This window comes from Chaetomium tenue (assembly GCF_020726465.1).
Source record: "Chaetomium tenue strain MPI-SDFR-AT-0079 chromosome Unknown F5144scaffold_5, whole genome shotgun sequence".
NCBI classification, from domain to species: domain Eukaryota; kingdom Fungi; phylum Ascomycota; class Sordariomycetes; order Sordariales; family Chaetomiaceae; genus Chaetomium; species Chaetomium tenue.
This window is the reverse complement of record NW_027117333.1, coordinates 1,602,883-1,628,611: the sequence shown is the minus strand read 5'-3', so window position 1 is coordinate 1,628,611 and position 25,729 is coordinate 1,602,883. Positions and strand designations below refer to the sequence as shown.

The 25,729-nt window shown below is 57.2% G+C and overlaps 10 protein-coding genes across 10 annotated transcripts; 6 read left to right on the top strand and 4 right to left on the bottom strand.

Annotated features, from left to right (window-relative positions):
- Window positions 1–12: 12 nt before the first annotated feature.
- Window positions 13–1,289, top strand: F5144DRAFT_286712 (uncharacterized protein). Its single transcript, XM_066783765.1, has 2 exons — window positions 13–429; window positions 482–1,289. The coding sequence occupies exons 1-2, from the start codon at window positions 267–269 to the stop codon at window positions 1,192–1,194; spliced, it is 876 nt and encodes a 291-aa protein (XP_066641247.1). The 5' UTR covers window positions 13–266; the 3' UTR covers window positions 1,195–1,289.
- Window positions 1,290–1,339: 50 nt separating this feature from the next.
- On the bottom strand, window positions 1,340–2,458 carry F5144DRAFT_286696 (uncharacterized protein). The gene is made up of 2 exons (XM_066783764.1): window positions 2,061–2,458; window positions 1,340–2,002 (listed from the first exon to the last, which is right to left on the bottom strand). Exons 1-2 carry the CDS (start codon window positions 2,374–2,376, stop codon window positions 1,485–1,487), a joined length of 834 nt encoding a protein of 277 aa, XP_066641246.1. The 5' UTR covers window positions 2,377–2,458; the 3' UTR covers window positions 1,340–1,484.
- A 147-nt stretch (window positions 2,459–2,605) lies between these two features.
- On the top strand, window positions 2,606–6,776 carry F5144DRAFT_631111 (uncharacterized protein). Its single transcript, XM_066792449.1, has 5 exons — window positions 2,606–3,426; window positions 3,489–4,118; window positions 4,168–4,662; window positions 4,718–4,810; window positions 4,857–6,776. Exons 1-5 carry the CDS (start codon window positions 2,847–2,849, stop codon window positions 6,335–6,337), a joined length of 3,279 nt encoding a protein of 1,092 aa, XP_066641245.1. The 5' UTR covers window positions 2,606–2,846; the 3' UTR covers window positions 6,338–6,776.
- A 151-nt stretch (window positions 6,777–6,927) lies between these two features.
- F5144DRAFT_613657 (uncharacterized protein) lies at window positions 6,928–7,732 on the top strand (the record flags this gene model as incomplete). Its single annotated transcript, XM_066791753.1, has 2 exons — window positions 6,928–7,198; window positions 7,231–7,732. 2 exons carry the CDS (start codon window positions 6,928–6,930, stop codon window positions 7,341–7,343), a joined length of 384 nt encoding a protein of 127 aa, XP_066641244.1. The 3' UTR covers window positions 7,344–7,732.
- A 1,080-nt stretch (window positions 7,733–8,812) lies between these two features.
- On the top strand, window positions 8,813–11,503 carry F5144DRAFT_577083 (uncharacterized protein). Its single transcript, XM_066789180.1, has 3 exons — window positions 8,813–9,372; window positions 9,483–9,783; window positions 9,846–11,503. The coding sequence occupies exons 1-3, from the start codon at window positions 9,142–9,144 to the stop codon at window positions 11,048–11,050; spliced, it is 1,737 nt and encodes a 578-aa protein (XP_066641243.1). The 5' UTR covers window positions 8,813–9,141; the 3' UTR covers window positions 11,051–11,503.
- On the bottom strand, window positions 11,504–13,742 carry F5144DRAFT_631109 (uncharacterized protein). Its single transcript, XM_066792448.1, has 3 exons — window positions 13,401–13,742; window positions 12,837–13,338; window positions 11,504–12,670 (listed from the first exon to the last, which is right to left on the bottom strand). The coding sequence occupies exons 1-3, from the start codon at window positions 13,548–13,550 to the stop codon at window positions 11,685–11,687; spliced, it is 1,638 nt and encodes a 545-aa protein (XP_066641242.1). The 5' UTR covers window positions 13,551–13,742; the 3' UTR covers window positions 11,504–11,684.
- A 629-nt stretch (window positions 13,743–14,371) lies between these two features.
- Window positions 14,372–16,513, bottom strand: F5144DRAFT_593988 (uncharacterized protein; the record flags this gene model as incomplete). The annotated part of the gene is made up of 2 exons (XM_066790521.1): window positions 14,372–15,136; window positions 15,245–16,513. The coding sequence occupies 2 exons, from the start codon at window positions 16,511–16,513 to the stop codon at window positions 14,372–14,374; spliced, it is 2,034 nt and encodes a 677-aa protein (XP_066641241.1).
- Window positions 16,514–18,649: 2,136 nt separating this feature from the next.
- On the top strand, window positions 18,650–20,639 carry F5144DRAFT_286381 (glycoside hydrolase). Its single transcript, XM_066783760.1, has 3 exons — window positions 18,650–19,667; window positions 19,752–19,979; window positions 20,196–20,639. The coding sequence occupies exons 1-3, from the start codon at window positions 18,839–18,841 to the stop codon at window positions 20,357–20,359; spliced, it is 1,221 nt and encodes a 406-aa protein (XP_066641240.1). The 5' UTR covers window positions 18,650–18,838; the 3' UTR covers window positions 20,360–20,639.
- Window positions 20,640–20,918: 279 nt separating this feature from the next.
- On the bottom strand, window positions 20,919–21,704 carry F5144DRAFT_593986 (glucosamine-6-phosphate isomerases/6-phosphogluconolactonase-domain-containing protein; the record flags this gene model as incomplete). Its single annotated transcript, XM_066790520.1, has 1 exon — window positions 20,919–21,704. The coding sequence occupies one exon, from the start codon at window positions 21,702–21,704 to the stop codon at window positions 20,919–20,921; it is 786 nt and encodes a 261-aa protein (XP_066641239.1).
- A 1,543-nt stretch (window positions 21,705–23,247) lies between these two features.
- Window positions 23,248–24,892, top strand: F5144DRAFT_286355 (HAD-like domain-containing protein). The gene is made up of 4 exons (XM_066783759.1): window positions 23,248–23,489; window positions 23,549–23,570; window positions 23,622–23,690; window positions 23,748–24,892. Exons 1-4 carry the CDS (start codon window positions 23,424–23,426, stop codon window positions 24,518–24,520), a joined length of 930 nt encoding a protein of 309 aa, XP_066641238.1. The 5' UTR covers window positions 23,248–23,423; the 3' UTR covers window positions 24,521–24,892.
- Window positions 24,893–25,729: the final 837 nt, after the last annotated feature.

Here is a 25,729-nt window from a genome sequence, read left to right as displayed (position 1 = left end):
GTCTTTCTTCATCTGAAGTTCTCGTCTGAACTATCACTATTCTTGCAAATCCAAGTCATTCCCCCCAACCCCACTCCATTTATCACCATCCTCTCCCACCACAACTTCGCCCACACCTCTCTTCTATTACATACCTAGGTACATAGCACGCGCCTAGTATTTTCATCGACCCAAAGCCTGTATGCGAGCCGATGATTTGAACCCTCTAACAGCCTCTATGAACCCCGGTTTGTTTCTTCCACCTGCAGAGTATTTTCACTTCCACCATGACGTCAACGGCATCTCCGTCGATATCGGCATCGGCCTCGTCTGTGTCCACTGTGCCACGATCAAACCAAGGCGATGATGTACCAATTATCCGGTTTACCAATGTGCAGGATCTCTTCGACGCGATCAATAGCAACACTGGAGATTGCCTGGTCGTTACACGTATTGTATTACCCTCTTGTCTCATGCTAGCAGTATACCAAATTTATACCAGATGTCTCGCCTACTCGTTTCGCCAAAATCGAGCGTGAGCGAGAGAAGAGGCGGCGCAGATTCCGTTTCCGCCGCTACGATAGCGATCGTGAGATTCTTCTCATCACGACCGCCACCGATCTACATGAAAGACTCCATCTCGAAATCCATCAAAAATACATCGTTCAACTTGTCAGAAGCGGCCGAGAAGAAAGTTGGGTATCCATGGGTGCCACTACACATCGAGCACGAGGCCATCGTGGAGTTTATGGGGAGGGTGACTCTACCGGCGGCCCAAAATCCCGAATGGCGATAAGACCCATCTGGCCAACACTGGTCGTCGAAGCAGGAGAATCTTATCCATTGGCCGAATTACGTGACCAAATGAGATGGTGGTTTTCTGCGTCGGATCACCAGGTCAAGATTATCCTTCTCGCCAAATTTGAACATACCCGCCGCGCCATTACCTTGGAGAAGTGGGAGGAAGAGCCTCACAGTACTCGCCCGGGAGCGATGACAACACGTGGTAGTTCCGCCCTCCAGCCGGTGCTCCGGCAAACTATTTCGATGACTGAGAACACCACGACTGACCCGGTATCATATAATGTTACTGGTGCATTGGTATTAGGGTTCAGCCTCTTGTTTCTTCGAAGTGCGGGCCCTGGAGAGGGTGACTTTATCTTGAGCGTTCAAGAACTAGAGAAATACGCAGAAAACTGTTGGAGGGTATCCTAGTGCTGGGTAGCAAATCAGGTTGACATCAACATGTACTTATATGCTTGTACAAACGGCACTCGTCGCTTGGCTTGCTCACGGGTCGACCCGAACTTCAATTCCGTGCTTCTAACTCAAACTCATCACACATAGCCTCGTGTGATACGTGAGAAATGGGCGGAAAAACCATGCGAATTCTCTCTTCTCGGTAATGGGTATCAGAATTCAGGCCAGTCGCTTGACAACACTAGTAAAGACTAGAGACCATCCACCTTGCTGGGCCCCGCTTGCTATGCTCACAAAAACCGCCGTTAATCCTCTTCGAAGAAACCACCATCATCGCTCTCCTCCTCGTTGTATTTCGGTTTCCTAGCCGGCCCCTTCTTCTGATTTGGCCCTGGTTTTGGCGTCTTCGCCCCGGGCTGTTGGGCTCCCTTTCTCCCCTTCGTTGCCGAGTGTTGTTTGCCTGCGACATCGTCCTGTACTGGTTGCTGGGTAGCCTCCGAACTCGAATCCGTCTGCGGACGCCTATTCTGCAGCCTCTCGAGCGCTGCCTGGCCGTCCTCCCTCGTCTTCTCAACAACAGTCCACATGGGCGGCCGCGGCGTGCGCAGATATAGCGCCGCCTTGTTTGCCTCCTCTTTTTCCCCCGCTGCGGCCGCGGCGTACAAGCTGATGTAGGGTTCCATGAATGGAAAGTATATCGCATAGTCGATGTCGACCTGCGCAACATGAAGGTCGGCTTTGAGCTGGGCAACTTCCTCGGGGTCCGTGGCTTCCGCAACCTTCTTTTCGAGCTGCTTGGCAAACCGCATTGCCTTTTTCCTTTCTGATGGCGGGGTTAGGAGCGGCAATGTGGGTAGTAGGGATGAAGATCGGGGACATACCAAAGAACCGAACCATGTGGTATTTGTGTATCATGTGGCTTCTATCCTTCTTCATCCGCGCATCTTCAATGCGCCGCTTGTGTGCCGCCAACTCTCGCTCAAGGTCGTTCTGTTTGTTTGCCGGAATCTTCAAGTTGTCCCGCGCCAGCAGTCTCTCGATCGCCCTAGCACGCTTCTTGATCGCATTGAGGCTGTCGAGGTCGACGGCCGCAGGCTTTGGTCTATGCGGGCGGTTGGTTCTTAGTCGTTTTCTCGCGGCGTTCTCAAAGCCGTGGCCCGAAGACTCGGTGTCTTGGTGCGGTCGTTTATTCCCCATTTTATTTTTTTCCCACTTAATGTTGCGCGTTGGAAAGAAAACTGTCGTTTGATGTTTGGGTGTTTCTTGAGCGATTCGAGACTTAGCGTTCAAGGGATCCAATCGATCCCACCAAGCCAGAAATTTTGGGCCCCTCCTGCATTGCCTGCCGGGAGCGCGAATGAGGGGTTAGGGTTAACCTACTAATTCGGGAAGCTCCCAAAGCTCTCTTGGATGTGGCAGGTCAACTGAGCATGCTTCATGAACTTAGACAACTAAATTAACCCTATGTTATTACATGGTGAAACCAGCAACATCAAACGCAAGTGAGCAATTGAGGACGGATTGAATCTAGAGAAACAGCACTCGTTTCTCTCTGCAATCCTCCAGCCTCAGAACAACCCCGTCTCATCTCCTCATCCATCGCATAATTCGCATCTCGCCAGTGACCATCAGCGATTCATCACTATCTAGTCTCGCCCGTCGCCGCAATGGATCGATCCGACTCGGGTTTGATCAAGTGGTCGCCCAGCGCAAACCGAGATTCATTTATACATATCAACTTGCAGCATCGTGTGGTGCAGCTTTATGAACCAACAGGCATAGCCCAGCGAGGACGATTCGAGCACAGGAAACTCACAAAACACGATGACTTCCCGCCTCTTACCACGTACGACTGGTCACCGACTGTGCCCGGCCTGGTCGCCGTGGGTACATCGACTGGCGTGGTTAATCTGTTGCGGATCGATGACAACTCCAATGCCTATCTGGAGCTCGGCCTGAAGATGTCGCGCACTTGCCAGGCCGTGGCTTTCAGTACAGCCGGGAAACTGGCCGTTGCACTCGATCGGGTCAGGAGCGATACCTGCCTACATATTTGGGACGTCAACCGCCTTTCAGCTATCGATGCTACTGTCTCTGGCTTCCCCGCGGACGTCAGGATTCCTTCGGACCCGGTAGAGAGACTGGAATTGAATGCCTCGGTGTCTAGTGTCAGGTTCTTTGAGGACAATCCGAACGTGCTAGTGGCAGCTGTCAAAGGCCAGGGCTTGCGAATCCATGATCTACGAGGTAAAACTGCTGTTGACGGCGACATCGAACCTCTTGACTGACCAACCATTGCATCAACTTAGACCAAGGACAGGGGCCAGTCGCCCAGTTCCAAACCAAATGCTGCAACAACCTGGCCATCGATTATGCTGACCAAAACTACTTTGCGTCTTCTGCCCTCGACATCCCCGGTGTCATGATCTGGGATCGCCGAGCCACTAGTCGCCATAACGCCAACCAGTCCTACACGAATGCCCTCGAGCAGGACGGCCTTCCGTGGGGCGGGGCTTTGTGGCTTGACCGCGCGGTGCAGAACGAAATAAATCCTTCCGATAGCGGGGACTCCTTCATACGTGCCCTCCGTTTTTGCCGTGACCAAGCGGGCTTGCTTGGCGTGCTCTCTCGGACTGGCCAGCTAAGGGTCTTGTCGACGAGACAGGAGTATTTCGAAGAGGATGTCAAGGTAGACGGCAGTCCCGAGCTTCTCGAGGTCAGACGGTCATACGAGCTGGACCCTCTCTACGCCGAAGCCAACCGCAAAAATGACAAGATCATCTCGTTCGACTGGATCACCCTGAGCTCGCCCGTTCTTCAGCCCCGGGCGTTGGTGCTTAGGGCAAATGGCGCACTTGACGTGCTGCAAAAGCCGTCCTTTACTTCAGAGCACCCCTTCCAGCTAATACCGTGGCAACCACCGCATCGGGGACAAGCTGGTATGTCATGGAGTTCCTCTGAAAATGGACAGTGTTAACGGCTCCGTAGATGGGACGGATTACCAGGAGCTGATGAACTTCGAGCCGCCGCACGCACTTGATATCTTTGGCCCCTTTTTGACCGAACAGGCCCTCTCCGACATACCGTTGTTTAGGCCCCAAAAAGCGAACGTCAAGTCTCTAGTAGAACAGAGCCTAACAAATGTACCGCCCGATGGACGTCTCGTTACGGAGGCATCTAAGAGCAGCCCCTCATTATTGTTTGACGACGCATCTCCAATCGCCGACAAGCTCAATGCTCTGAGGTTGGCTTCGAAGCAAGGGAAAGAACAGCAAGAGGAAGCGCTCTTATCTCAGTTGGAGCGGCACGAGAAACTCCTCACTGACACTAGGGATATGTCGGGTCTCTCGAGCAAAGAACGGTTTGCCATTGATCATACGATGCTTCTTCGCGCACAAGAAGGCTACCGTTTTGACTTTGTCAGGAATCAGAAGATTGTTGCCGATGACCCTTGGCTGATGGATGTTTGGGCCTGGACTGCTGGTGGGTACACCGACACTTCATCGTTGATTTTCAGGTGCTCACCACTGTGCAACAGGTGCCGAAGCGGCCGCCGCCGACGGCGGCATGATATCGCATCCTCTAGACCTTGGTTACATGGGCGTCCATAGCGTCTGGACCAATGACCTGGGTGGGTAGTTTCACCTTCCCCTAGTTCCGCATCTAACGTTAAACAGGGAGTAAGCCTCAGATGAGGCTGTCGGAAGACTCGTTACCCCCTGACGAGGCCGGGTGGGAGCGTTGCCTGAACGCGATAAACAAGAAACTTGGGGTACCCAAGTTTGACGGAACAGTAGAGACTAAACGTTTGCATCACAGAGAGATGTGTCTTGAGATATGCGGCCTCGGCCGCCCCTACGATGAAGAATTCAAGCAAGCAATGTCCATGTCGGGTCCCGCAAGAGAGTCGACGTGGTACACTATGGTCGCCGCCCATGCCGTCTTCAGAGGAGAGGTAAAGCGGGCTGTACAGGTGCTGAAGAAGGCCAGCTCCGAGAACCCGGAGCTGCTGTTCGTCTCGCTAGCACTCCAGCTGATCGACAAGAACGGCGACGACGTTAAAACAGCGCTGGACTTCGACGAAAGCGTGGCTTGCAAGACGGACCCCTACCTGCGCGCAATATCGGCCATCATCGCAACCGGAAACTGGGCCGAGATCGCCGATCAGAAATCCCTACCTCTACGCGACCGTTGCTTCGTTGCCGTCCGCTACTTCAGCGACGACGCTCTCACCGACTGGCTCGATCAAGAAGTGGCCGCCGCGATCGACAGCGGCGACATCAAGGGCATCATCCTCACAGGCCTGACCGACCCGCTCGTCGACATCCTCGCGCGCTACGTGCACAAGTTCAACGACACGCAGACGGCCGCCCTCCTCCTCTCCACCTGCGCGCCGCGCTTCATCGACGACATCCGCGCCACGGCCATGCGCAACGCCTACCGCCACTACCTCCAGCGCCACCGCGCCTTCTTCTTCCGCGCCAAGTTCGACGTCGAGTCCACCCTCCGCAGCAAGCACCACGGCCGCCCCACCGTGCCCCCGTCCGCCCGCCAGATCGGCCTGCGCTGCGTCTACTGCGACGCCGAGTTCCAAGCCGAAGCCCTCCCCCCGCCCCACACCGCCACCACCACCACCACCACCACCTCCACCTCCGCCCCCATCCCACCCCCCCTCCGAACCGGCAGCAGCGGCATGGGCATGGGCATGGGCATGAGCGGCTTCAAGCCCACCTCCACCGGCACCACCGCCTCCGCCGTCCCCACCCCGACCTCCACCCCGGCCCCGACCCCGCGCACCGAAGCCCGCGCCCACCAGCAGCAGGCAAATCCCTACACGGAGAAGATGGTGGCCAGCGGGATTAGTTGTCCGAGTTGCAAGCAGCACCTGCCGCGGTGTGTGGTGTGTTTGGAGGTGGTGGGTATGTCGCGGAGTGCTGTTAGTGCGGGTGGTAGTGGTAGTGTTGGTAGTGGTGTTGGGGGGGGTGGTGATGAGGCGCGGCGTCGCACTGCGCGGTTTCCGACGTTTTGTGTGGCGTGTGGCCATGTGCTGCATCTGGATCATGCGCGGGAGTGGTTTGCGCGGCATCGCGAGTGTCCGGTGCCGGAGTGTAGGTGTTTGTGTAATTCGAAGATTAATGAGGAGTTGGAGTATGCTTAGGGGTTGGGTTGGGTTGGGTTGGGTTGGGTGTAGGTGGATGAGGTGGGGTGTGTGTGGCGAGAAGGGTTCTGGTGTTGTTGGGGATGGTGCTGGTGCTTCAGTGTTTGATGGTTGGTTAGTTCTTTGGCATGGTGATGTCGTGATGAATGTATCACCCGTTGGATCTATTTGTCTACGCAGCAACGGCTCCCTTTCTGAGTCTGTCTTTTTTTTTCTGTCGAAGTAGCTAGGTAACTGCTGCATTGTTGGTTGAAGATGCCTCCTGGGAGTGCTAAATGGAATGCTGGAGTAGGCAAGCCGGACACGAGGGTTTTCTTATTAAATGCGTTCATAAGGCCTAGTTCCGAGTGCATATAGAGGCAAAATGCCAAATTACAGAGCAACTGGTGGGTTTCTTTCTTTCTGATCGCTCTGAATATATATACATCTTCAAAGGGGTTACTAAATGTCGCCCCAAGCCGAAAAGTCGCCGTGTTCCCTTGGAACCAACTTTACCTCGTTCTTGTGTACTTGGCCTAAGCCGCTGGTTATTATGTTTGGTTCTCCGCAATGCCAACGTTAAGCTTTCCTGTACGAATACCAAGGAAGCTATGACGACACAACAGGAGCTTGTTCCTGTCGCCGGCGCCAAGGCCCTCCCGCTCCTTTGGGTCTTGGGGATTTCTTGGGATTTTCTTGGGAGCCCGGAGTTCGAGTTCCATTTGTTCCTGGGCAACGGCAGCCGGAAACGGGCCAAGGGGCCAAGAAACCTGGGGGAAGCTCGGTGGTTCTTGGCCCAGACCTCGCGCCAAGATCAGGCCAAGAGCGGCCAAGAGCAGCCAAGAAGGGGCCAAGAGGGACCAAGAGACCGCCAAGATCGAGGTGAGGGCTGTCGTTGATAGTGACTTACCCAGACGAGATGAAGAAGCCGGGAGTCTCTCTCCGCGCCGTGCGTGCAAATCGGAAGATGATGATGACAACAGGAGGCAGCGACCTTGCGGCAAGGCAGATGCAACTTGCTTTCTAGGCAACGGGATCGAGATGCACAGTATGACTATTGTGGAAAACCCCCTGAATCCTCCCTCGTTTCGGTGTGCTGACACGGTAACCCCCTTTCCAAGATATTCACGTGTCAGCGTGCTTGGCAGGCATGTCGTTGTAATGGTGGGTCACAAGGAGGGGTTCGACGGTGGGGGTTCTCTCTGCTGCTGGATGCTCGGTATCACATCATGTCATGGATCCCGCGGATGATCTCGGCATCTTTCTTCATTAATAAGAGAACAATCGACCGTCCCAATTGCTGTCTGGCCGTACCATGAGTCGCGCCACCCGATGACCAGTGGTGGCAAACAGCAGGCGGCTGACGAGCCGGCTCATTGGCCATCCTGTGTGCTGCCGTGTAAATCATGTAGTTTGTAGCCTCGTAGCTTTTGATAAGCAAGGAATGTTCCAAAAGAAACAGGATGGGATAGACGGGTTCAACGTCCAACCACGTGTTGTTTGTCGGGCTTGACTCGCATCCCATCGCGCCACCCTCGAGCCGCCGAAGCTGGGCGGCAGTGACGGGCTGACAGTCTTGGCTCCCCGCCCGCCTGCTCAGCGGGATTGTTCAACCGGCGCTGAAATGAAGGTTCCAAGCGAAAAGGGGCTGTGTTAGACCCAAGCTGATGGTATTCGCTGAAGGGACAAACGGGAGTCGGGGAAGACGGGTCGCCAAGTGCTTGGCACGCGGAGGGTTGATCTCTTGGCCCGGCTGGCAAAGCTTGGCATCAGTTGCGAATTCGCGAGCCTCACACGGGTAAGCTTTGTCGCGTTTGGGAGACGAGTTGGCGGGTCGATTCTGTTTGCCTTCCGAGTCCACGTCAGTCAAATCAAACTAATCTGGGAGTGGCGCCTTCCTCGACCGGGACAGGTTCTTCCATTTGCTTCTCTGATGAATTTTCTTCCTTTTTTTGAAGAGGGGAATGGATGCCCGACAGGCCCCGACGCGACCCGTTGAGTGGAAACCGGCCAACAACAGAAAGAACCCAAACCCGCTCTTGGTGGGCCGAGGAATCTCTCGATTTGGTCAAGCAAGCACACAGTGGAGCGTGGATGAGGGTCCGCATGAGCAGCCTGGGCATTTCTGGGCGGGCTGGGCAAAGCGTGTGACCAAGAGGCAAGGGCGATGGAGGGCCAAGGAGCGCCGCCAAGACCTCTCCTACAAATACCAAGCCTTGGCTCTGACTTGGCGGCCACTTGGCATATCTTGGCAACCAAGTCGCTCTGTTAGGTCGAGGCGTCATACAGGCGGGAAGCTGCGTGTCTGCGCCCTCCCTTCCATCAATCAGTACCCCGGGCGGCCCGAGAACCCCTCCACCAGCCAATGAGATTTGCTTGGCATCCGAGGCCCAGGCTGCCAAGCACCTGCCAAGACATTCGCCAATGTTACTGCCATGAGAGAGAAGGCGTAATAAAGACAGAACGGCCCGCTGTCCTGCTGAACTGAAATGTTGATCCGATCTTCCCCTTTGCATCACCAGAATAACGAGCTAAAAACACCAGTTTACACACCAAAGTTGGGACGATTTTTCTGCACTTTGTTTTGTTCTGATCTTTCGACGTCCTTGGCATCTTTCTTGTTCAGCGCTGCACTGTCGACTCTCTTGGCCTTGGCGCCCTTGCTGCAAGCAGTCATTCAACTCTGGGCGTTCTTGGTAAAAAGTGGGCCACATAGGGTTTTTCTTAACCACCCCACGTGACTTTCGGAACGGAATAAATTCGCCACCATCACACCAACGCACGCACCAAGCACTTCGCCAAGAACTCACCGATCGGCGCGAATCATGTCGGCGATTTCACCACCCACTCAGGCTCCGGCCCAAGAGGGTAACAATGCCCCTCCGGCCCCCGCAGCTCCGGCTCCGGGAACCTCGAATCCCGCGTCGAACGATAACACCCCGGCGCCCTCGACCGGAGCGACCGCGAGCTCTTCGTCCAGCGCAGGCCCAGATGACAATCTGGTCTGCCACTGGGGCGCCTGCAAGGAGCCCTTTACCTCTGCCGAGGCCCTCTATGTAAGTCGCTAAATCGTGGAAAGAAAGGCATCGAAAAACCGTCGAGAAAAAACAACAAAATGCCAATTAAAATTCCAATTAAATTTACCGGGTCGCTGACACCTCTCTAGGAACACATTTGCGAGAAGCATGTTGGTCGCAAGAGCACCAACAACCTGAACTTGACTTGCCAGTGGAACCAATGCCGCACCACGACTGTCAAGCGCGACCACATCACTTCGCACATTCGGGTTCATGTGCCTCTCAAGCCGCATAAGTGCGATTTCTGTGGGAAGTCGTTCAAGCGTCCCCAGGATCTCAAGAAGCATGTCAAGACCCATGCCGACGATTCGGTTCTTGTCCCGGGCCGCAACCCCCAGGACCAGTCGGGGGCCATGAACCCCAGCTACCGTCCTCACCCGGGCACGAAGCGTATGTATTTCTTCTTGATTCGGCCTACCCTCTCGACATCCCGAGGCTAATCCTTTCTCCAGCTGCTTCCGGCTTCTATGATCACAACGGCCACATGCGCGGCAATAACCCGGCGCACTTTGCTCACCCCCACCAGAATGGCCAGGCTAGTTACTACGGCCAGCAGCCGCAGGCGCCCCAGCCGACGTACCACACCCCGATGTACTACCAGCACCCCATGGGCGGCTCCCGTGCTGACTACATCGGCCACCAGGCCGCCGGCTTTAACGAGGCCGCGCGGAAGCGTGACGCAGAGAGCTTGAACGAATTCTTTGGAAACATGAAGCGCGCGCAGATTGACCCGCGCTCGTATGCGCAGATTGGCCGCTCGCTGATGCCCGTTCACTCCTCCCTCGGCATGCCTGCCGGTGGTGGTCTGGCCACAGAGTACATGCCGCAGGCTCCCCATACCCTGGGTGGTGTTGGCGGCGCTTCGAACGGCCCGCTGGCGCAGCACTACTATCTGCCGCCCATGCCCAACCTCCGTACCAAGGAGGACCTTCAGCAGATCGACCACATGCTGGAACAGATGCAGTCGACCATCTACGACAACTCTGGCTCGCCCAACACGCACTACGCGCCCGTTGACATGCGCCACTCTCCCACATATGCGACTCGCCCGGCCGTCGAGGGGTACGCTGTCACGGCTGCTCAAGTCATGTCTCCGCTTAGCGCGCCGACCCACTCGGCTGGTGGCACACCTGCCGTTACCCCGCCGTCGAGCAACATGTCGTACACGTCTGGCCACTCGCCCACCGCTTCTTCCGTCGGCCTGTCCCCGTCCTCCCGCCACAGCTCGACTTCGGTCTCGTACCCGAGTCTCCCGAGCCGCCCGAACCTGCCGTATCCGTCGGCTGCCGGTCTGGGTTCGACCTTTGCCCACAACGAGCGCCGTCTCTCAGGCGGCATGCTCCAGAGCGCTGCTGGCGCCCGCCGCGACGGCGACCGCACCCCCACTGGCAAGGGCCCCGACGGCGCCGCCGTGAGCTCGCCTTCCGACGAGTCCGAGGCCGGCGAGAACGAGTCGTACGATGATTGGCTGCACAACGTGCGCGCGGTCGAGTTCCTCCGCGGCTACGTGCGCAATCGCCTTGAGCGCCGCGAGTACGAGGAGGGCTCCGATGACGGGCGCGTCGACAACAGCCGCATCGATCCTATGCTCGTCGACCGCAGCGTCGACCGCACCCGCGACCGCGTCAGCTATCCCTCGCTGCCCCCCATGCAGTAGTCTATGCAAGAAGCGCGCTTATGTCTTGACAAGGGATGTAGTTAGAGTTCGGGCCTCGTGCCTCAAGAATTCCACGCATTCCGCTTTGTTTTGTTTTCTGTTTCGCAAAATACCTCTTATCCTCCAGTCTGTCATGTAGCAGCTGGGGCCTTCCTCATTCGACTAGCTAGTAGTGTTCTGGGCTGGTGGGATGAGTAGGGTATAATGATTTCCGTTGCTTTTACAGCCCCCGTTATCAATGATCGGTTACTTTGGGGCGCATTCGCTTTTCTATGGCTTCCCGGCTCTTTCAGCCGTATGATTGTATGGATCTGGTTATGTACATTACCGGGCTTTGGGTGTTTCTAGTTTGCTCTTCACTCTGGAATTCAAAGTCTCAGCGAAGTTTGTGTGTTTTTGCGTGTTTTTGTTTCTCTGCGGGTGGTAAAAATTTGTCAAGTAGAAGTGAAACAATCTTGCGTGTTAAACAATGGTATCTGCCCGTGCCTAAACATGATAAACATGATATAACTGTCGTACCCTTCGCCATCATCATCATACCCACCGATGTCAACCCCTCCTAATCTATACAATTATCTTCCCACCCCCGTCAGCACCCTACGCATGCACTATAATTAACCCGACCATAACCCCCTCACAGAACCCTCCACATCGCCCCAGCCCTCGGCGCCCCCTCCTCCACGCCGCCCGACCCCCGATTCATCTCCCTCACCCACGCCATCTCATCCGCCACCGCCTCCCGCTCCATCTGCTCCATCACCTCCAGCTCGGCCAGCATCCCGGTCACCAGCGCGCGACACCCAGCCAACATCCGGCTGAGACTGGACGGCTCCTCCTCCCCTTCTCCTCCTTCTTCCCCGGCAGGCCGTGGCGGCGGCGGCGGCGCGTCGCCCAGCTCCAGCAGACTCCGCCGCCACTCGTCAAGCCGTCGCACAAGCGCGGCATGCTCCGCGCGCCAGGCCGCCGAGGGCGTCGGGATGAAGATGTCTATCCCTTCCCCTTCTTCGCCACCCTTGCTCTCACTCTCCCCATTCACCCCCTCCCCGCCCCGCCCCCTCCTCCTCCCTTCCAAAACCCTCTCCACCCCCCCAACCCACGCCTCAAACCCCCTCACCACCCTCTCATACCTCCCCGCCGGCTCCCCCATCCCCCACAACCCCGTAACCACCCCATCCAACACCACCACCTTCTCCTCCAACCCCATCCCCCCACCACCACCACCACTCCCACCACCACCCAGTCCCCCCCACCCCCTCAGCACCTCCGCAACCCTCCCCTCCGCCACCTCCCCCTCCACCTCCACCAACCCCTCCCCCCCCTCCCTCACCTCCTCAAACCTCACCCTCAACACCTCCCACGCACTGCGCTCCCATTCCGCGCGCGTGGCGGTGGCGTCGCGGTGCAGCAGGTGCAGCTGCAGCAGCTCGGCCTGCAGGCGGGCGGTCTCGGCGGAGAGGGCGATGTTGGCGGGCAGTTTGGAGGGGGAGGGCGGGGCGAGGATGGTGGAGGTGAGGGGTTTGGGGGCCGGGGGCTTGAGGGGGGTGTATTGTTGTTGGTGGGTGTTGAAGGCGGGTTTGGGGGCTGGGGCGGGGGTGGAGGGGGTTGAGGGGGTGGTGGTGACTGTGGTGGTGGTGGTTGTGCGGGTTGGCCGGGTTGTGGTGCTGGCTGAGCGGGTGGTGGTGCTGGCTGAACGGCTTGTGGTGCTGGTGGAGGGGGGAGGGGGGAGGGGTTTGGAGAGGTGGGATTTGGTGATGCTAGTGGCGTTTGGTTTTGAAGTGCTGGGGACGCGGGAGGAGTTGGGTTTGGGGGGTCCTGTTGGAAGTGAGAGTGGTCGCCGGGGAGCGGTGCCGGTGGTTGGCGAGGGTGGAGCGGCTGACCCCGGCGACCGTCGGGTGTGGCCTGACAAGGGCGGGCGGGCGCGGTCTGGCGCGGTGGTGGATGAGCTTGTAGTGGACGTCTGTGACGGCGGCCGGAGGGTTGTTTTGCTGGACAGGGTCGTCACGGAGGACTTGGCGCGGGCATGCCGGGATGCGGGCCCGGTGTCCGGCCCCCGGCCGGTGCTGGCACCCGAAGCAACCCGGCGAGCAGTGGGTACCCCGGAAGAGGTGGTAGGCCTTGTTGTTGGCAACCCCGGCGTAGATGCTCTGCTCGAAATGGACGCCTGGCGAATGGAAGCCGTACGGGTAGGACGGCCCGGGGGTGATGCTTCTGGGGCAGGGCTGCTGGTCTTCTCGCGCTGCTGCGAGGATGTCGAAGCGATACGAGCAAATACGCCAGACAATGGACGGCTACTCCTCGTGGAGCCAGCGCTGGTTGTGGCACTTCTCGTTATGCGGGTCGTTGCATTGACTGCTGCCCCCGATGGCTGTCCCTTAATCGGCAATCTGCTGGGCGAGACATTGCGCAGTTCACCGCTGCTGCTCGTGGTTTCTGGTCTGCTGCTGGGCTTGCGCAGTGAGCGCGCGCGCGACAATGCGCTGGTGGATGTCGTTGATGCCATTGATGCTGGGTTCAATGGCGTGACAATGATGGATTCAACAATGAATCGGCCAGATTTGTTTATTTTGGAAGTGGTCGAGTCGCTGGCTGCATTCAAGCGTTGCCGTTCCAGGGTTGATTTGCGGTAAGTCGCAGTCGGCAAAGCTGACACGCTAAAGCGAACCCCTGTAACGGGGCGTTCTTGGCTTTGGACGGCGCCTGGCAAGGCGGTAGGCGCGCTGGCACGCTACGCTGCCCTTGCAGCTGGCCACGCTGGCAAACAGTGGGTTGCACCAGAGCTGTCAAATCGCGATAGGTCCCGTCTCACAGGTCCGGAAATAAAACAATAAGAAATGGGGACTTGCACCAAACCTCAGGCTGTCCCAACACTTGATTCACTAAAGAGCGAACAATTGGTAAATAACATCCACAGAGACAGAACAGCGTTGTATTTTGGACGACTGCTCGACCGCAGGAAAACACCTACACCCGTAGGCACCTTAGTTACTGTCTATCCTCGTTGGACCGTTATATACCAAAGAAATGCAACCCTCCATACATATACACTATGTTTTCTCCCACTGGTATCTCTCAGACCATCGTGTTTCCTTGCCCATGTCACCTCGTTTATATATGAATATACTCATCATCAGCTCCAGGCTTCTCTAGCCGTCAAATGGACCACCCCAAGCAGATCTACCGCTCTTCAAACACCAACCCATGTAAAAGAACCAAATATACGTATATGTATGAAAGACGGTCCCAGAAGAAGAAAAAGAAGGAAACGCCAGAAAGCGCCCATAACCCCCCTCCCCCTCACTAGGTATCCAGCCGCCCGCTCCTCTACACCCCCACCTCCACCACTCCCACATCCTCCCTCTCCACCCTCCTCCCCCTCGTAACCTCTTTCACCACCGCCTCCAAATCCCCCTTCACCCGCCTCAACACCGCCACGCACCCCGAACACACATTCAACGCGCAGGCACTACAGATATAGCACTCGGCATTGCGATCCACGTATCCGCACGTCCGGCAGGCGACGGGGTTGACGCGCTGGCGGTTGGCCGTCAGGTAGCGGTGCTGCGTGATGCACGCGCGCTGGCGCGCCGTCGGCGGCCGTGCCTCGGGGACGCTGTCGGGTGGTAGTGGGGTGTACCACCCGCGGGGGAAGAGCGCTGCGCCGGGGTTGTTGGTCGTGTCCGGCTCGTTGGGGTCTGGTTCGCGAAGGGGGAGGTCGTCGGGGTTGGTGGTGGTGGCCTCGGCCGGGGCGGTGAGCGTCAGGCTGGGGTGGGAGGGCTGTTGGTGGAGGAGGGTGGGGTCTTCTTGGTGGTTCCGGGGATGGGAGTGTTTTACGGTCTCGACGGAGCCCGTTTCGGAGATGGTTCGTGGGATGGGATCGCGGTTGGGGTTCTGGGGATACCGGGCTTGTTGGGTTGCGGGCTGGGGGGGAACGGCTTGTGATGCCTCTTGACGTGGGGCAACGAGCAGGGCGCGCTCATCGTCGTCGGTCTTGGGTGGCGGCGTGGGAAACTGGGCTAGCCCTAGACCAGCGTTGCGGTCGGCCGGCGGGGAATACGGGATGTACTGCTTCTGGCTTGTCTGGCCCCGCTCAGACGGTGGAGAGTAGGCAGTATATTGAGGCTGGGTTGTGCCCTGGTTCCGGTCTGGCGACGGGGAAACGGGGAGAACCTGGGTCTGGCTTGGAGCCTGCTTTACATCAGGCCGCGGAGACGTTGGGAGACCCATTGGCGAGCGCACCGCTAGTCCCGTATTGACCGGTCCCGGTGCCAGAGATTGGCTGCTCTTGGCATGGCGCAGCTGCGCTTCCGTGGCCCCGATAGCTTTCCGGGCTATCGGCTTTGTCTCGCCGGGGAGCTCGGGAGATGACGCCGGCGACAGTGGCGAAACGACCGTGTCCGGCAGCGGGCTTTTGACATCGTTGGTGCCATACTCGGGCGTGGGCAGGCGAGCTGCCGAGACTGGGGAGACGGCTGCGGATGTCACAGGACTGAGCGCTGCCTGATATGGCTGCGCTTCCTGGGTCTTTGATTTCAGTTCCTCTCGGCTCCCTTGTCGCCTTCCATTACCCAGCTTCTCCTTGAGCCGCGACGCCTCTTGCCCCATACTTGCTTCTTGCGAGGCAGTTTCCCGACTTGGAGCGGGTCGGATATCCCGTCCAGGCAGACCCCCGTTGGCACCTCGTGGTGGAGCTCGCTGTGTCGTGGCGGGCTCCAGCGTTTCGGGGTTGTTCCGGGGAGGAAGTGGAAACGGTTGTGAAAACAGATCGCTCCCGCCCTGCTCGGTGTTTTGGGCTGACGCGGCAGTGGAACCGTGACTGGAGACGAGTTTGAGATCCGGAACGGCCAAGCTTTTATCAGCTTTGAGCGATCGCCGCCTCCAGAGTTGCTCTTGCTGCGGGGAGCCGTTCCCTAACGGCGATCCGGTATTGGTCGACGTCGATGGTTGGGCGATTTGGGTTTGGGAGCTGGTGGGCGTTCGGGGTCGCGGGCTGCTGCGCTGGGCATCTTTCAAAGGCGGCGGCGGCGGTAACTTTTTTTCATCTCCCTTGGGGATTTGATTGCCGTTGTTCTCTGGCTTTTGCACATTTTGATCCGACGGTAGCGATGGCAAGTCACGCGTCAGGGCCCCGAACTGTGCGCCACTCCTTTGCGTATCCAGGTTTGGTGACACAACCGAATATGCGCCTTTCGAGTTAAGCACTCCCTTGGGTGAGGTTGCTGATGACGACCGCGGCGAGTCAGCCGTGTGGTTGGAGTAGGCCGATAGGATACTCGAGATGGAACCCCCAGGTGAGGGCAGCGGATTCGGAGACGCCAACGCTGGGGCAGAGGTTGGAGCCAGTGTTGGTGTCACGGTAACAGGAGCTGCAACGGGCCGCCTTGGGATGCTCCGAGGTGGTGGGCCGGTGAACTTGGGGGGCAGGGACGGCAGCGGAGAGTTCAGTGGCTTGGCTATCGTGGCCATGGTGGTTTCTTTGCCTTGCTCAGCCTCGGTTCTCTTTGGCGGTACCGGCGGCAGCGGCGCGTTGGGCTGTGGAAGAGGTAGTGGCTTCTCGGGGGCTAGTGATGAAAAATCAAGTGTCGACTCGAACTCGAACGTTGGTAGAGCAGGAGGAGCCGGAAGAGCTTTCGAGAAACGAGACTGCCCGGATTTCGGGGGCTGCAGGGTCGAGGCCCCCATCATATCGACCGTTGATTCCGTTGCCCCGGCTTAATCAAGAACAAACGTTATAGCTGACCGCTTCTATGGCTGTGACCCGGCTGCGGACCCCGGGGTAGGGAGTGATCCTGTTCGATGTTTTCTGACGCGCGTCGCAAAGGCCCGCATTTGGTGTCGCACATGGATGGGGTCAACACACAACGTCTCTGACTTATAAAAACGCTGCCACCTGCAACGGCAGGGCATACGATCCGTCCTGTGATTGTGCTGCTTGGTCGTTTGCTAATTCCTAACACAATGGGCCGGCCAGAAGGAATCGTACGAGAGGCGTGGGCATAAAGGGGGCATAAACCAACTGTAGAAAAGAGACGCAACCGGGCAGGACGCCGACCAGATTTTCGGATCTTCTGCAGTGATGCAACAGGCAGCCCCCGACGGGCCCAAATTAGACGATCGTCTTGCCCCCCTGCCCCTGCCCCTGGTGGCCCCGGTCCATGGCCGGCTGAAACGGTGACTGGTGAGAGAGCCTGAGAGGTGAGGGAGCCGAGCCAAGGCCATATTTTTTAATGACAGGGGGTTACGGGATGTTCACTCCAAGCCGGTTCTCGTCTGGCTGCGCTGACTGGTCAGGATGTTGAAGAAGTGGGATGGACGCGGGCGGCTCGACGCGGTTTCTTGGTCTGAATTGGAGGTCGAGGAACGGGTTTCTTTCGCAATTCATGCCGTGGGGGCGAAATATCGTCTCCGTCATTAGTGCCAATAAGTTGACCTATATTGTTCGTTCATGTCCATTCACTCACCCACGGGTTGAAGAAGCAAATAGTTAGTTATACATGGATATAGCTTGGCCGTGTTCCGGGACAGCGGGAAGAGCGGATGTGACGAACTCGGCAAATCGATGCGCGGCGCCACAATTGATGAACTGCCTCGGTGCCCGGCCTTCCGGCGCCATCGCATGAGGATCTTCACCGGGGTCTTGCAACAGCTCACGGGTTGGCGATCTAGGTTTCTAGCCTCTTACTTCGTAGAACTGGGCCGAAAACAAAACATGTCACTATTTTATGTCGTCGCCTAATTGGTATACAGTCTCGAGTGAGATGAAGGCCGAGAGGCCCTTGCCCAGCCGAAGATCAGAATAAAGTTGACTCGGCACGGAAGATGGGAATTTCACTTTGCCCTTCGAGATTTCGAGGATTGAACAAATCGATCGGTCCAGAAATTTCAGCCCTCCAGACTAGTGCAATCGATAACGATCTTGGACCGTGCGATTTTCCGCAACATCAGTTCCTTCCAAGCTCTCGAAACCGAGTCCCGCTCGAACGCCAATGTCAAAATCATTTTTCAGTTCTTTGCAAGATCCACAGAAGGAGAACAGAAGATTGAATCGGACCCAAATGCAACCCAATGTTTCTGGGACCTGCATCAACCCGCAGCCTGGACCGCTTCCGAACGGCCCGCCTTCATTTCTCGTTTCCCACCCCAGTCTTGTCAGTGTTTCGAGAACACGACTCTGAGCACGAAGCTCCGTGAAGACGAATCGATGATATCCATGCGCTTGGGCGACACACACTCCATGACGCAAATGCTGCTGTGATCATGAGTCATGCCTGTTTGCTTTGTGGGCCAGGCGCACGATGGAAAGCGCCCATAGCGCGCACAAACTCGATCACTGCAGGTCGTACTTGGCGCCTTGGATATACGGACGACTTCACCCGCATTGTCACAAAGCACAGTAGCGCAAGGACACGATGAAGACTGTACGCAAACTGCTCGAGGGCCATCGGGGCCTCGATTATCGTCGCTGTGGCCCTCTCTCAGGACTACTATGTACTCCGTGTCGCCCGCTACGTGCACAAGACCAACTGTCACGAGGCATCAGCTGTTACCTCCGGGCTGGTCCCATGTGCTTGTGGAAGGTAAACGATGCTTTATTGCCTGATTTTGCAACGCAGAAGACGCCTTGATATGGGATGACGCTAGGGCTGTTGCCCGACCCACAGGCGAACCTCGAGGCCTCGACCGTTGGAATGGAGTTGGGGAAGGGACGGCCCGTTAGAAACATAAAATAAACATGTATGCCTTTGGTGCTATCCTCTATTATTCATCTCAATAATACAAGCAGTCGACGATATGAGGCCTTTCGCTTTCCTCGCGAGGTTTAGCTGCGTATGGACGGCTCAGGGCCTTGTACAATCCGTCCAAGGCCGCCACCAGGATGCCGGGTCGGTTTCCGAGTCCAGCACTGATGATGTCTCCGGTGCGAGCCAGATTCCCGCTAGAAGTGGCCTACTACATCCGCGGCAAAATTTCGATGCCAGGGCCGCAGCAAAGGCAGCCATCGACGCTTTGAACAACAAGTTCTATTCCACTACGGAAGCCATCTGGTCGCCTGGCGATCCTTGGTGGCTGAGCGGCGTTGCCCTGACCAGCGTTATAGATTACATGCGGAAGACAGGTTCTAGGGATTACCTAGATCAGGTCGAGCATATGATCCAAGTGCAAAGAACTCAGTGGTCCAACACCGGTGGCGACTTTCGTGGCCCGTCAACTGACGATACGGGGTGGTGGGCGCTCGCCATGATCCGGATGTACGATCTGACAGGTAACGACACCTACCTCGACATCTCGGTCGAGGACGAGGCATATATGTACGACTGTTGGACCTTGTCCCCCTGCGGCGGCGGGATGTTTGTCGACATCGCGACCAAGACATACAAAAACGCCATTGCCAACGAGCTATACATTAAGCTCGCGGCGTCGTTACATAATCGCATTGCCAACGGCATAGATTACCTCGCCCGGGCGGAAACCGCTTGGTCATGGTTCCATGGATCGGGCATGATCAAAAACGACAGCTTGATTAACGACGGCCTGACCGCAAGCAGCGACGGCGTCTGCTACAACAACAATCTGCCTGTATGGACCTATAACCAAGGTGTCATCATCGGCGCCCTTGTTGGTCCGTTCTCCCTTTTATCCCCTCCTCCAACGAACCCCCATAACAACCAACCGGCCCGATCCTCTAATCTCTTGCCACGTACAGAACTCTACCAGGCCACCGCCTCGGAGGCCTACCTGACCAACGCCCGTACGATAGCCGATGCAGTCCTCTCGTCCCAGACCACCCCGCAGCTCACCCGGGACGGTATCCTGACCGAAGGGGCCTGCGAGCCCGACGAGGCGAACGGTTGCAACCACGACCAGCAGGTCTTCAAGGGCGTGTTTGCTTACAACCTGGACGAACTGAGCAACGCGATCCCGGATGGCAGTGGTATGTGCCTTTTCTCTGACACCCAACCCAACCCTCGCTGCATCCCACATTTCCGTCTCTCTCATCCCCCCCCCCGATAACGTATCGGAGCACCACGCTCTCCCCCTGAAGACTGAATACGACACTACCCTCCTTAACCCCCCAGCCCAGCCCAGCCCAGCCAAAACCACAAGAAGAAGAAAACCAAGACCCTAACGCAACTAACCCCCCCCACAGCCAACCCCTACCGCAACTATCTACAACAGAACGCACAGAGCGCCTACACACACGCAAGGGGTGAGGCAACTGACCTGTACGACGTCAGCTGGGTCGGGCCGTTCCGGAACTCGACCATCGGGAAGCAGGCGAGCGCGATCGGGCTGCTGGTTGCTGCTATATGAGTGTCTCCGGCGGTGTGAGCGGCTCGGGTGAGTTGGGGATGGTTTGAATCAAGGGGGTCGCGTGTTGTAGGTGGGCGGGATGCTGGAAGGGGAGAGGTTGTTATGGTTGAGGTGAGGTGGTCACTCATGAGGATGCTTTGTGGCGGGAGGAACCGTGGTGGAAAGGCCCAGACTGGATAATATATCGTGTAAAGATTATAGTTCTTCAGCACGTTCAACCGGTTCTCTTCCTCCTGAAAAAGACATAGTCACTTCCCCTGTTGGTGATCAACACTAGAGAAAATCTAGATAGACATCACAAAGAAAGACGGATGCCGACAAGCTTCTTTACGGAATCTAATGCTCAATTTGGGAGGTACTGTGGCCAACTCCCATCCACCCGTGGCAAATATCGAAGCAAATAACAGAACCGCGGGATATCAAATGTTAACGAAAGCTAGTCCGTCCCAATATTCGTTCTTTTCCTTGCAATGTCTGCAGACCTCTTATCCCTCATAAGTGTTTTCGTAACTCGGCTTAATATCTCCACAGCCCTCTATCCCCATACAACCGAGCCCCTTTACAGGCTGAAGGGCCTCCTAGGGTAGGTGACCCCCTCGACGGCGGCGTCATCCACGAACCAGCTGCACCGGTCGCCGCAGCCCTCGTTGACCAGAGCGCACGGCAGGCCGTTGCCCGCCTCAAAGATCTCCTTCATCACCTCCTTCTTGCCGCCACCCGTAGCAACAAACGCGACGCGAACAGCGTGGGTCACCACGGGCAGGGTGAGGGTGACACGGCGCGGGGGCGGCTTGGGGGAGTCCTCGATGGGGGCGACCCAGGCGCTGGTCTCGCGCAGCAGCTCGTGGCCGGGGAACAGCGAGCAGGTGTGGCCGTCGGGCCCGCAGCCGAGCAGCAGGAGGTCGAAGATGGGCAGGCGCACCGAGTCGCGGCTGGCGAAGCTGGCGACGAGCTCCTGCTCGTAGCGGTCCGCCAGCTCCTGCGCGTCGTCGAGCACGCTCGCGTCGATGGGGTGCACCTTGGGCTGGGGCGCGTCCGCCGGCAGCTTGTCGAGCAGCTCCGCCTTGAGCAGCGCGTAGTTGGAGTCGGCGTGGTCGAGCGGCACCGCGCGCTCGTCGGCGAAGAAGATCTCCCAGTTGCCCCAGTGCACTACGTCGGTTTCCGATGTGGGGGGTGCCAGGAGGGCCTGCGCGAGCGTCTTGGGCAGCGAGCCGCCGGACACGGCGACCTTGAAAGTGCCGTGGCGGGCGATGCCGTTTGCCTGGGATTGGATGATGTAGGCGCGGAGGACCGGGGCCAGATCGCCCACGGCGGGGAATGAATAGAGGTTGGCTTGGCCGCCCATTGTGACTGTTCGACTGTGCTCTTTTTAACTCGGCGTTTGGTTCGTTTGTCGTATCGACGTCAATGTCTCAGCTCGATTCAGATCGAGATGGTGTGTGGCTTCTCCCAATGGCCTGTTGCGCAAAGTGTTTGAGGGGATTTCGTCGAGATGCCTCTTGGTTGGTTGCTGAGTGAGGGTAAAATATTGGAGGGGTTGATGGAGGGGTGGGAGCTATCGGTGGTCAAGAAGGCCGAAAACAGTTATCGATAACGCTTGGAGGGGCACACCTTCACAAAAGTATAGCAGAGCAAACCCAGGAGCTCCTTACTTTCACCGCACTGGACAACGGAAAACGAATCGTCTAGATTTTCGCCGAAATTCCATAACCGTAACCCCAATACCACAAAGCCTTGGGGCCAGAGGAGGTCAAACGGGCCCAAGCTCAAGTCTACCACAAGAAAGAAATAGGTGGTAGCTCCAGACCGACAACGGCCCGAACACCTCCCCCACGCTCCTAGTTCCAGCTACTTTGATCCATGAATGCACGAGTTATTGTTCCTACTGTATATGTTTGAATTCTAGATCCGTTTCCGGGATATTATGGTGTTCTTCGGGTCATTTCCCTATCCGGGTTGTTTCATTCACATACCTTATCATTGCCCGCGAATTGTTGAATTCCCTGAGTTGCTCCCATGCGGTAAGCTTCCACAGACGCAGTACAGTGCCGAAACCAAGCATTAGTAGCGACTCCATGGCGGAATTCTATTTCTTTCTAGACTTGTCCTAGGCACTCCAGAGCTCCGCAGCGAGATGTTCTGCTCGGTTCGGGGCGTTGTTTCCGGCAACCAAAACCACGCCTGCCGAGCCTGCGCCGATGGTTCCATGAAATCTAGAAGCGGGTCATCGAAAGGACAGCTAGGAAGTTGTGGGGAAGCAGGTTGAGGGGGTTTGGGGTTCGAGAGGGGTTCACAAGTGGGGGTCAATGAGGGTCATGGAGCATTGGGTCCGGCGACATCTACGACATCTCGGGAGCATCCTCCGTTTCTGGTTTATGCCGTGTTCGGTTTGAAGAACCACAGAATTGTCTCCACGACCTGGCAACCTGGCAATCCCCCGCAGTTGAAAGATAAGCCACGGGTTCTTTCTTCCTGCACAGCATCCGGGTATTGTGCCCAGGACCCCAGGGTCTGCGGTACGTTGAACACGAGGTCAGATCGCCCTTCGAGATCTGCAAACGAAAGAGCCGTGGGATCCGATACCCGTCTTGGGGAAGACCCTTGGATCCTGCGGGATGGAAAGAGGTGGGTGGGGCTGGTAGCTATTACGTCATGGGCGTCGTTTTGGCAGCTGAGGTTTGCCAGAAAGCGAAAGAACTCTGCAGACGACATGCCGTCTCAAGCATTGCTGGTCTCGATTGGACGCTTGAAGTTGGTGGAATATCAATCATTTCTGGCGTCTTGAATCAACCACGATTCACACACTACTCGGTTGTTGATAGCGATGAAGTGTTCCTTCCTCTGGGAGTCTGACTACAGAATAAGTGAATAACTAAGCCCCAAAAATGCCAACCAATCAGTGTCAGCGTTTCACTTTGATGGATTTGCGTGGTGCGAGTTCGGCCGGCTCAAAAATGAACTCGGGAGTCCGGATTGTGTTGCCCTCAACCTAAAAACGACCCAAGAACCATATCACTACCTACGAATCAACCAGCCGCCCCCTTTCCTCAACCGGCCCGCAAACATGACAAAACCTAAATATCTCACCGGTGATAAGACGGCTATAGATGAATTTATCGACCTTTTCGATGTGCGTGGTTGACTCATCTCTCATGAACCCCTCACGGAAGGCTTACTCACCCCCTTTAGGTCTTTCTGCTGGACTGCGACGGTTTGACATATTAAGGCCCCATAATTTGACGGTATGTTGACCTTTGTTCAGGGGTAATATGGTCCGGTGACCATGTGTTCGAAGGCATCCCTGAGACGCTCGAGTATCTACGATCCAGAGGTTAGATTGGTCCAAGATTTCACTAGTCTCGAAAAGCCACCGTTGACCCCCCACCAGGCAAGAAGGTCGTTTTTGTGACAAACAACTCGACCAAGTCCCGGGAAGAATACCTCAAGAAGTTCACCGGTCTCGGCATCCCCTCCGACGTCGAAGAGATCTTCGGGTCAGCCTACTCCTCGGCCATCTACATCTCTCGCATCCTCCAGCTCCCCGCGCCCAAGAACAAGGTCTTCGTTCTCGGCGAAGCCGGTATCGAGCACGAGCTCCGGAGCGAGAACGTGCCCTTCATCGGCGGCACCGACCCGGCCTTCCGGCGGGACATCACACCAGAGGACTGGAAGGGCATCGCGGACGGGTCGCACCTGGACCCGGACGTCGGGGTGGTGCTGGCCGGGCTGGACCTGCACATCAACTACCTCAAGCTGTCACACGCGCTGCAGTACCTGCGGCGGGGCGCCGTGTTCCTGGCGACCAACACGGACTCGACCTTCCCCATGAACCACAACTTCTTCCCGGGGGCCGGGTCGATCAGCATGCCGCTGGCCTACATGACGGGCCAGCAGCCGCTGGCGCTGGGCAAGCCGAGCCAGGCCATGATGGACGCGGTCGAGGGCAAGTTCCGGCTGGACCGCGCGCGCACCTGCATGGTGGGCGACCGGCTCAACACCGACATCAAGTTTGGCGTCGAGGGCCGGCTGGGCGGCACGCTGGCGGTGCTGACGGGCGTGAGCAAGGTTGCCGACTGGGAGGCCGAGGACCCCGTGGCTGTGCCGGCATTCTACGCTGACAAACTGAGCGATCTGTGCGTCGGCGCCACCGCAACTCCGTAAACTCTCCTCATGCTTGCTTTGTCGGGGACGTTTTCAGGAGCGAAGCAGGACTTGGCCGCGTCCAGCTTATGTCGTGCTCGGTAGGGTTGCGGGGGTTGGGACCGGAGTTGGTTTGGGTTGGATCGTTTCGTGGGTGGGAGGGACGGCAGCCGCGGATCCTAGAGAGCCTAGTATACACTAGACACATCCATGAGCACAAAGTGACGAATAGATCTAGATTTGCCACGACTGCCCAGATGCGTGTAACGCATTTTCAGTGGGCCACCAGGCCATGCAGGAGGTGAACCCTGAATGGGTACCTGGTCGAGCTGGTGACACTAAGATCGGCGCTTCGTGGTGGCTTCGCTAAAACCGTTGCTTTTCCCCTCATTTTTTCTTCTTTCGATTGTTGTCCCTGACTTCCCCATCCTCCATCCTCACGCGGTGGCAAACGGGACAGCAGTGTCCCGAACCTCTGGCGAGAGGAACCATGAGGGACTTGGCATCCGATCCGCCGAACCCTGTCCCGTTCTCACGATCAAGGGGACCATCCAAGGGGCACGTGGAGAAAGGTAGGCATCCTTGGAAAGGGGTATGACGTCGTTCCCCTCCTAGGGGTGTGTGCCGCGTCCAATGGGCTGCTGAAGCTATCTGCAAGCCATCTTTTTGGAGCAGGACCCCGAGAATCTTCGAGCTCCCGAAATGCCGCTGATTCGGTGGGTGTGAACCCTGTGTTTAGCGCATGATACCTTGCACAAGGCCTGTCAGTGGAGCCAGGGTCCAAAGAGTCTTTGGGATTCGAGACCACCTGTCACACTGACAGGACTGTGACAGCAACGCAGAGCGAGGGATAGGTACCAGGGAGCCCGGACCACTGGTTCCAAAACACCCGCTTCTTTTGCGATCAAGGTGCAATTGCCGTCATAGGCCAGGGGTTGAGCATCTGGAAAATTGGGTAGACCACCCAGGCAAGCCAGGCAACCTAGTGTCCCTGGCCAACGAGCCACCATGACAATGGCGCAAGATGTGGCGAGTGGTGGCTCGGCGGTGCGTCTACCGGGGGCGCCAACAAGAGTGGAGGTCCACAAGCCGTAGAAATACAGGACCAGGGCGTGGAGCTCGCCCTGGACGGGCGCCAGTGCAGGAGACGTGCGTCAAGCACGATGACGGCACCCGGGAACGTCGTCTCACAGCCAACTTTTGCGGGCGTTATGTGCCCGCTTGTGGCTT

What these genes read in the sequence shown, in the direction of transcription:
- F5144DRAFT_286712 (XM_066783765.1), top strand. Translation starts at nt 267, where the DNA reads ATGACGTCAACGGCATCTCCGTCGATATCGGCATCGGCCTCGTCTGTG. An exon ending in AGATTGCCTGGTCGTTACAC is followed by an intron (nt 430 to 481) that starts GTATTGTATTAC and finishes AATTTATACCAG; the next exon opens with ATGTCTCGCCTACTCGTTTC.
- F5144DRAFT_286696 (XM_066783764.1), bottom strand. Translation starts at nt 2,376, where the DNA reads ATGGGGAATAAACGACCGCACCAAGACACCGAGTCTTCGGGCCACGGC. An exon ending in CCACATGGTTCGGTTCTTTG is followed by an intron (nt 2,003 to 2,060) that starts GTATGTCCCCGA and finishes CCCCGCCATCAG; the next exon opens with AAAGGAAAAAGGCAATGCGG.
- F5144DRAFT_631111 (XM_066792449.1), top strand. Translation starts at nt 2,847, where the DNA reads ATGGATCGATCCGACTCGGGTTTGATCAAGTGGTCGCCCAGCGCAAAC. An exon ending in GCGAATCCATGATCTACGAG is followed by an intron (nt 3,427 to 3,488) that starts GTAAAACTGCTG and finishes GCATCAACTTAG; the next exon opens with ACCAAGGACAGGGGCCAGTC. An exon ending in CGTCTGGACCAATGACCTGG is followed by an intron (nt 4,811 to 4,856) that starts GTGGGTAGTTTC and finishes AACGTTAAACAG; the next exon opens with GGAGTAAGCCTCAGATGAGG.
- F5144DRAFT_577083 (XM_066789180.1), top strand. Translation starts at nt 9,142, where the DNA reads ATGTCGGCGATTTCACCACCCACTCAGGCTCCGGCCCAAGAGGGTAAC. An exon ending in CCTCTGCCGAGGCCCTCTAT is followed by an intron (nt 9,373 to 9,482) that starts GTAAGTCGCTAA and finishes ACACCTCTCTAG; the next exon opens with GAACACATTTGCGAGAAGCA. An exon ending in TCCTCACCCGGGCACGAAGC is followed by an intron (nt 9,784 to 9,845) that starts GTATGTATTTCT and finishes TCCTTTCTCCAG; the next exon opens with CTGCTTCCGGCTTCTATGAT.
- F5144DRAFT_631109 (XM_066792448.1), bottom strand. Translation starts at nt 13,550, where the DNA reads ATGGCATCAACGACATCCACCAGCGCATTGTCGCGCGCGCGCTCACTG. An exon ending in GACAGCCATCGGGGGCAGCA is followed by an intron (nt 13,339 to 13,400) that starts GTCAATGCAACG and finishes CACGAGGAGTAG; the next exon opens with CCGTCCATTGTCTGGCGTAT. An exon ending in CCAAACCCAACTCCTCCCGC is followed by an intron (nt 12,671 to 12,836) that starts GTCCCCAGCACT and finishes CCACCACCACAG; the next exon opens with TCACCACCACCCCCTCAACC.
- F5144DRAFT_286381 (XM_066783760.1), top strand. Translation starts at nt 18,839, where the DNA reads ATGAGGCCTTTCGCTTTCCTCGCGAGGTTTAGCTGCGTATGGACGGCT. An exon ending in CATCATCGGCGCCCTTGTTG is followed by an intron (nt 19,668 to 19,751) that starts GTCCGTTCTCCC and finishes TGCCACGTACAG; the next exon opens with AACTCTACCAGGCCACCGCC. An exon ending in CGCGATCCCGGATGGCAGTG is followed by an intron (nt 19,980 to 20,195) that starts GTATGTGCCTTT and finishes CCCCCCCCACAG; the next exon opens with CCAACCCCTACCGCAACTAT.
- F5144DRAFT_286355 (XM_066783759.1), top strand. Translation starts at nt 23,424, where the DNA reads ATGACAAAACCTAAATATCTCACCGGTGATAAGACGGCTATAGATGAA. An exon ending in AATTTATCGACCTTTTCGAT is followed by an intron (nt 23,490 to 23,548) that starts GTGCGTGGTTGA and finishes CACCCCCTTTAG; the next exon opens with GTCTTTCTGCTGGACTGCGA. An exon ending in CGAGTATCTACGATCCAGAG is followed by an intron (nt 23,691 to 23,747) that starts GTTAGATTGGTC and finishes ACCCCCCACCAG; the next exon opens with GCAAGAAGGTCGTTTTTGTG.